The sequence below is a fragment of the Poecilia latipinna genome, unplaced genomic scaffold, assembly GCF_001443285.1.
Source record: "Poecilia latipinna isolate Pla-1442-1.1 unplaced genomic scaffold, P_latipinna-1.0 Scaffold795, whole genome shotgun sequence".
Classification (NCBI taxonomy): Eukaryota; Metazoa; Chordata; class Actinopteri; order Cyprinodontiformes; family Poeciliidae; genus Poecilia; species Poecilia latipinna.
Window position 1 is genome coordinate 99,642 of NW_015113411.1, and position 6,439 is coordinate 106,080.

Sequence of the window (6,439 nt, forward strand, 5' to 3'; positions counted from 1 at the left end):
ACGGCTTATATGAGCCGACCCCCCTGAAACCCCCGATACGTCTTACTATCGGGGAAACACGGTATTATAACCTGATTATTGAGTCAATCTGAGTTAACAGGCTCAGCTGCTGTTTGCTCTGTCGCCACTAGAGGGCACTGTTGTGCATTATAACGTTCAGTGGATGTGACATTAATGTCTGCATTGTTTAGCTAACCGACTGTGTTGCTAACGGCAACGCCAGCCTAGGTTTCAGGGTTCAACTCCTGAATCAAAACTCCTAAAACACCATCAACCCTCCACCATGTCACATCGGGTCGGCTGGTCTCAGCCCCATTAGAACCAGTGACAGCAGCCGGCCGAACCGGACCAGACCGGGTCGGCAGAACCTCCAGATAAACGGAGGACAGACTCACAGCGGCCACCGTCAGCATGTCGAACACCTTGGTGCAGTACCGCCAGGCGTTGGCGTTCCCATACTTGGTCTGACATTCATCTGAAACAGACGAGAACCGGATCAGAACCAGAACACAGATGGACTCTGGAGAAGTCCAGGGTGGCAGGTCGGTACCGTAGAACCCGTAGACCTGTGTGATCTGTCTGCTCTCATGGTTTCCTCTCAGCAGCGTGATGCGATCGGGCCACTTGGCCTTCAGAGCCAACAGGTAGGTGAACGTCTCCAGACTGTAATACCCCCGGTCCACAAAGTCCCCCTGCAGAGAGATGGGAGGAGAACCGGATCAGAACCGGATCAGAACCAGGAAACATGCAGCGTTAGCGTCACGTCTACCAGCAGGTCTCACCATGAAGACATAGTTTGTGTCTGGAACCTGACCTCCGGTCCTGAACAGCTCACACAGGTCATAAAACTGGAACAGAAACAAGAAACACATGAGAGGCCGATGGAGGCCGATGGAGGCCGATGGCCCGATGGAGGCCGATGGAGGCCGATGGCGGCCGATGGAGGCCGATGGCGGCCGATGGAGGCCGATGGCGGCCGATGGAGGCCGATGGAGGCCGATGGAGGCCGATGGCCCGATGGAGGCCGATGGAGGCCGATGGAGGCCGATGGCGGCCGATGGAGGCCGATGGCGGCCGATGGCGGCCGATGGAGGCCGATGGAGGCCGATGGAGGCCGATGGCAGTCCCACTCACCTGACCGTGAATATCTCCACAGACGGTGACCGGAGTGGCTACAGGCTGAACGTTGGACTCCTCCAGCAGCAGATCACAAACATAGTCACATAATCTCTGCAACAAAAACAGGAAAAAATGATGGATTAGTGTTAGGAACATAGATCTAAAGATCTAGAACAGTCCATCCAGTTTCAGCTCCGACTGATCTGAACTGCGACCCAAACATCAAGAGTTCGGTCAGCGGATTGTCTCTGATCACTTCCTGTCAGACCCCAGATTATTCTGGATTATCAGCCCAGAGCTTCAGCCTGACATCAACTCAGATTAGAAACAGAAAAACTTATCCTGCTTCAAGATGGCTCAGATTTTTTCTTCTAGAAACAAAATGATGTCTGGAAACACAAACAAACATGACAAACTATCGGTCCGGACCGGAGAACAGAACCGGACCGTTTCAGAACCTGAGTGATGGTGGTTTTGTAAACTTCAGGTGAAAGCAGCTGATTCTATTATTGTTTTGTCTGTCAGTTCGTGTATTTTTGATTCCGTGTTGAACTGAACCAGAACCAGCTCAGTTTAACTCGCTGCAGGAGAGCCTGTGAGCGGCTTCCTCTCTCAGCTGTCCCCCCTCTGGTTCTTTTTATTTCCAGCTGACAAGTTGCTATCAGAATGAAGCAGATGGTTGATCGGTTCTGACCCAGATCATCAGAACATTCCGTCCCTCTGACCCAGATCACCAGAACAAACAAACTCTTCCTTCCTAAACGTAGCCGCTAGCTCCACTAGCTTCCAGCGCTCCAGAAACTCGACATAAACTCAAAACTCACCTTTAAGTCGTTCTCTGGTAAATATTTGCAGTGTTTTGCTATTTCTACGTATCTGTCGAGGTCTAAAGGTGCCATAATTAAAATTAAGTTTCAAAATGTGAAAACAAAAACGGCTAAAGGCGATTAGCCTTCCTGCTAACTAGTTCCACTTCTCCTTCCGCCTCGGATTCTTCTTCTACTGTGGCGGAGCGCAGCTGGTAGGACCACAGCACGACCGCCACCTAGTGGTTCAGAGAAGATAATACCTGCACATTAGGTGTTCATAAGTTTCAGGAGCTGCGGCAGACTGGCGACCCGCCTCTCGCCCGAAATGTCTCGCTGGAGAGGCACCAGCAGCCCTCCTGACCCACTGGGGCAATGTGTACAGAAAATGGATGGATAGTTCTGTTGGTCAGCTGCTAGCATTAGCAGGAGAAGGAGGACTGCTAAACTGCTAAAGCGACCTTATAATCATTTTGTGAAAACACGATAATCGAGTTTATAAAATCAGAATTGAAAAGAAAAAAACTCATAATTATGAAAAATGGAAGTAGAATAAAATCAGGATAAAAATGATGGAAAAATTGGGATTTAAATAATAACGTTATTCCAGATAATTTATTTGTAATCAGAAAAAAGAGATTATAATACCAGAGTGTTTTAGCTACAGCGGTTTCACCATCTCTTCCAGTCAGTGCTGCCCCCTGGTGGCCGCTCCAGATGTTTCAGCTCCTGAATCTCTTGTCTGAGATGGTCTGGTCTGGATGAGAACTAAATCAGAACATTCCTTCCTCCTGTTGGATTGTTGTTCAGGAATAAAATCCCTTCCAGTTCCAGATCCGTGATTCTGCGGAGCGGGTGGTTCAGTTTTCCTGTTGGTGTTGGATAAATCCTGACTTTCCGCTCTGAGCTGCAGATCTGGGATGTTTCTGTCCCAGTCAGGGTTTACTGGGAGCTCTGGTTCCATCAGAGAGCTGCAGCAGTTGCTAACGTCTGATTGGATCTGGATTCATGCTGGAAAACAACTGGAGTCAGGCGGCAGGACGGTTCGGCTTGGTCTAATTTCTGGGTGGCTCTGCAGCCAGGCTCAGTCTGAGTCAGCGACCTTTGACCTGCGGATTGGAGACTCAGTTAGGATCTGCTGCCTTACACTACCCCTGCTCTCTGACAGCACAGCAGTCAGGCCCAGACTTTGACTAGGCCGTCTTCCTTCTCTCCTGCTCTCTTCTCCAGCTGCATCCACTCACCTGTAATTAGTTCTTCTGCTCCCGCCGCCATCTTGTTTCTAGAGAGGAGAAGCTTTCTCCTGGTTCAGAGTCGTGATGGAAACCAGGTTTAAATCAGAACAAAATGCAGATTAAACCTGAATCAACAGCAGAATAAGTTCATGAATGAATTGAGTTTAATGGGAGCTGATCGGTTGCTCTGAGCTCTGTTGGTGCTTCCTGGCATCGGGGCTGCGGTGGGCACTGAAGGGTTAACGGTGTGTGAGGAGGAGGAGCTGCTGCTGGAGCGTTACCTGCCTCTCCGTTGCTCCTGCGGCTCCAGACTCGGCTCCGGCTCCAGAGGGACGGCGTGATGCGGGTCGTCCTGTTCTGCTGCTGCCTTTCCTCTCTGCACCTCCTGCTGTGCGCCGCGCCGCTGACTGAGGGCGGCACCGCCATCAGCCTGCAGGTGAGTCCACACAGCGCCGAGCAGAACCGCAACCTGAGCAACATTCCTCCAGAACCAGCAGGCGATAAATCAGAGCAGAACAAAGATCCAGGGACAGAATCAGAAACGAACAACAGGTGTGTAACTTCAGCCTGGAAGTCAGGCTGAATGAGACGGGAGATGGAAAAGGTCAGAGTTACCTCAGAGTCTGGAAACAGAAATCAGCAACAGGTTGCTCTGAAAGAGACGGAAAAGTTTAAAATGATCTTAGAATCTCAGAGAACCTGAAGAAATAAAAACCTGCAGATTCACTGAATACATCCAGAACCTGCATCACGGGGCAACTACTGGGTAAGCCCTACAGGTACCCTTCTACTTATAGGGCAAGTACTGGGGTACTGATAGGGTACCCTATGGGATGTGTACATGGTCCAGGTACTTGTAGGGTATCTGTGGCTTTTACAAGGAATCTAAGGGGCATTTAACCCCCCATCCCTGGAGACCCCATATTTGGGGGTAATATCATTCCAAGAGACTCCAGGGGCCTTACAAGGTCTTACCTAGACGGAACCAGTGGGGTATTTACAGGGTACTCTGGGGTTAGCATGCAGCTGGTGCCTTCAGGGTAACTATGGAGTATTTATGACCTCATCCAGTTTATAACAGAGTTTTCTCTGTATTAAATCTGTGGTTACAGTTTTACAGGGTGGATAATGAACAGACAGGGAGACGACATCATGAATCATGTTGGAAAGCATCACCTGTGGGACGATTAAGAAACAAATAGCAGATCATAACCGTCACTCCCTCAGAGCTGAAGAATGTTAATTCTCCCTGAATGAGTGAAACTGCAGCCGTCAGCTGATCTAATCTGTCTTCATCTCAGGCTAATGGCTGCAGCGTGTTAGCCTGCTAGCTGGTTCTGGATCAGTCCGCAACATTTCAAATACGCTCAGTGATTTTAAATTGTTCAGAAGAAACAATTTGACTTGGTTCCCATGTAGCCCAGAGACCAGGATGGAAATGTTCACAGCTTCTCATGGAGGCGACCCGGCTCTGAAGAGGCAAAGAAACTCCTTCGTTTTACATTTGAGAAACTAAGAATGTAAGCAGGAAGTCACAGGCTGAGAGCTTCCTGAGTTTTTCACATGTAACCTTTAATCAGCTTAAAGATTCTGGAAAGTAGAAGATCATCAGAAAGGCGAGTTGATGAAGACGCCAACAGAAACTCTGAACAGGAAGGAAGATGGTTGAGTTTGTTTTGGGGTAACTTCCTGGTGACCCCGCGGCTCCTGGGGGTTCAGACATGGCCGTAAATCCCAGGGGGTTCGGGGGGTCCGGAGCCCCGATCTGGGAAAAGTCTAGAATCGTCCTACCAGAGAAGTCATGAAGGAAACCCTTGAATTTAAACAATATCAATATAAAAAGGCAAAAGAAACAAAGAATGAAATAAATCCACCTTTCATCTAAAAAAATAATAAGGATGAATTTTTAGGTTATATTTAGCCCTTTAACACGAATAAGAAGAGATTGAAACTGGAGCGGCTGAGCGTTAGCATTAGCCCACAGCAGAGGGGCCACTGCAGAGCAGCTGGCAGTAAAAAATAAACTATGCCTTTATTTCTTACTGTCTTCAACGTCAAGCCTTTAAAACCACACAATAAAATCAGAATAAAATAAAATCGTTAAGTTGAAGTTCTGATTCTCCCAGATATTCACCGACCAGGATGGGAAACCAGAACAGGTTTTAAAATAAAGCAACTTAACAAGTTATCATTTAAATAACACATAACTTGTATTGAGAGCCACTGCAGTAAATCAGTGTTTATGAGGAGTTTTATGAAGTCACTCATTAAAAATCAGTGAGTCTGAACCAAGTCAGATCTAAACATTTAAACTTTGGTTTGACTCTCTGGTCTCCAGTTTGTGGTGCTTCTCCTCCCTGGTGGCTTTTGGTCCTGCAGCTTGGACTCATTAAACCTCGTTACATTTCACTGAAACGTCCCTGAGGTGGGATTTCCTCCGATGGGTTCGGGATGTTTGATGGATGCCAGAGCTCGCCTGGAGGGTCGCTGGCGTCAGGCTGGGAGGCGGCGGCTCGTCCTGGGGCAGCTGGTGGGGTAAACTCTGCTGGGGAGCTGAGTCAGCAAACCAGAGGATAACAGACACTTACTCAGAGACAAACATGCAGCCGGGATCTGCAGCGTGTCTTCATTCCTGACCTGATCCCTGGATCCTGGTCCGGTGCTGACGGGTCAAACCTCAAGTCCAGTTTGGATGTTTCTGACTCACTGCAGGAACGTTTGGAGGTCATTTCAGCTTCACAGACATTTGGCAGCCAGACGTTGGAAATATTTACTGAATTACTGCCAAGAATTTAATCTCTATTTTCAGCTTCTAATTTTTCTGTTTCATCCAGAAATTAAGGCGTTGCATCAGATTAGGAAAAACTTCCCTGCTGAGAGTTGATCTGCGTCTCAATAAAACATCGTTTGGACCCTGGTGATTCTCTGCATCATCAGCAAAACAAATTCTTACTGACAAAATGACAAAACATCCATCCAGATGGCAGCGCAGGACGACAGGATGAGGAAGCAGAAACAGATGCTGGTCAGAGGAAAACATGACAAATGAGATCATTTTCCTCGTTTAGCTGAAGGAGATGAAGATGAACTCTGGGATAAACAGGAAGAGGAGGATGAGTGGGATGGAGAGGAAGAGAGGAAGGACGGAGGTCAAAGAGGTCAGCTGGTACGCCAACACTTAGCAGCTGGTACGCTAGTACTTAGCAGCTGGTACGCTAGTACTTAGCAGCTGGTACGCTAGTACTTAGCAGCTGGTACGCTAGTACTTAGCAGCTGGTA

The 6,439-nt window shown here is 48.2% G+C and overlaps 2 protein-coding genes across 2 annotated transcripts in view; one reads left to right on the top strand and one right to left on the bottom strand.

The window, feature by feature from the left end:
- The window catches only part of ppp6c (protein phosphatase 6, catalytic subunit), a 6,816-nt gene extending 4,658 nt beyond the window's left edge, over positions 1-2,158 (bottom strand). Inside the window, exons 1-5 of the mRNA XM_015046857.1 lie at positions 1,944-2,158; positions 1,135-1,230; positions 783-848; positions 551-692; positions 396-475 (exon numbers count right to left, since the gene is read on the bottom strand). Of these exons, the coding sequence (XP_014902343.1) occupies positions 396-475; positions 551-692; positions 783-848; positions 1,135-1,230; positions 1,944-2,018 (459 nt within the window). The 5' untranslated portion in view covers positions 2,019-2,158. The remainder of the gene's footprint in view (positions 1-395; positions 476-550; positions 693-782; positions 849-1,134; positions 1,231-1,943) is intronic.
- A 415-nt stretch (positions 2,159-2,573) lies between these two features.
- Positions 2,574-6,439, top strand: part of LOC106956188 (stromelysin-3-like) — a 22,949-nt gene continuing 19,083 nt past the window's right edge. The window contains exon 1 of the mRNA XM_015046856.1: positions 2,574-3,596. Coding sequence (XP_014902342.1) covers positions 3,501-3,596 — 96 coding nt within the window. The 5' untranslated portion in view covers positions 2,574-3,500. The remainder of the gene's footprint in view (positions 3,597-6,439) is intronic.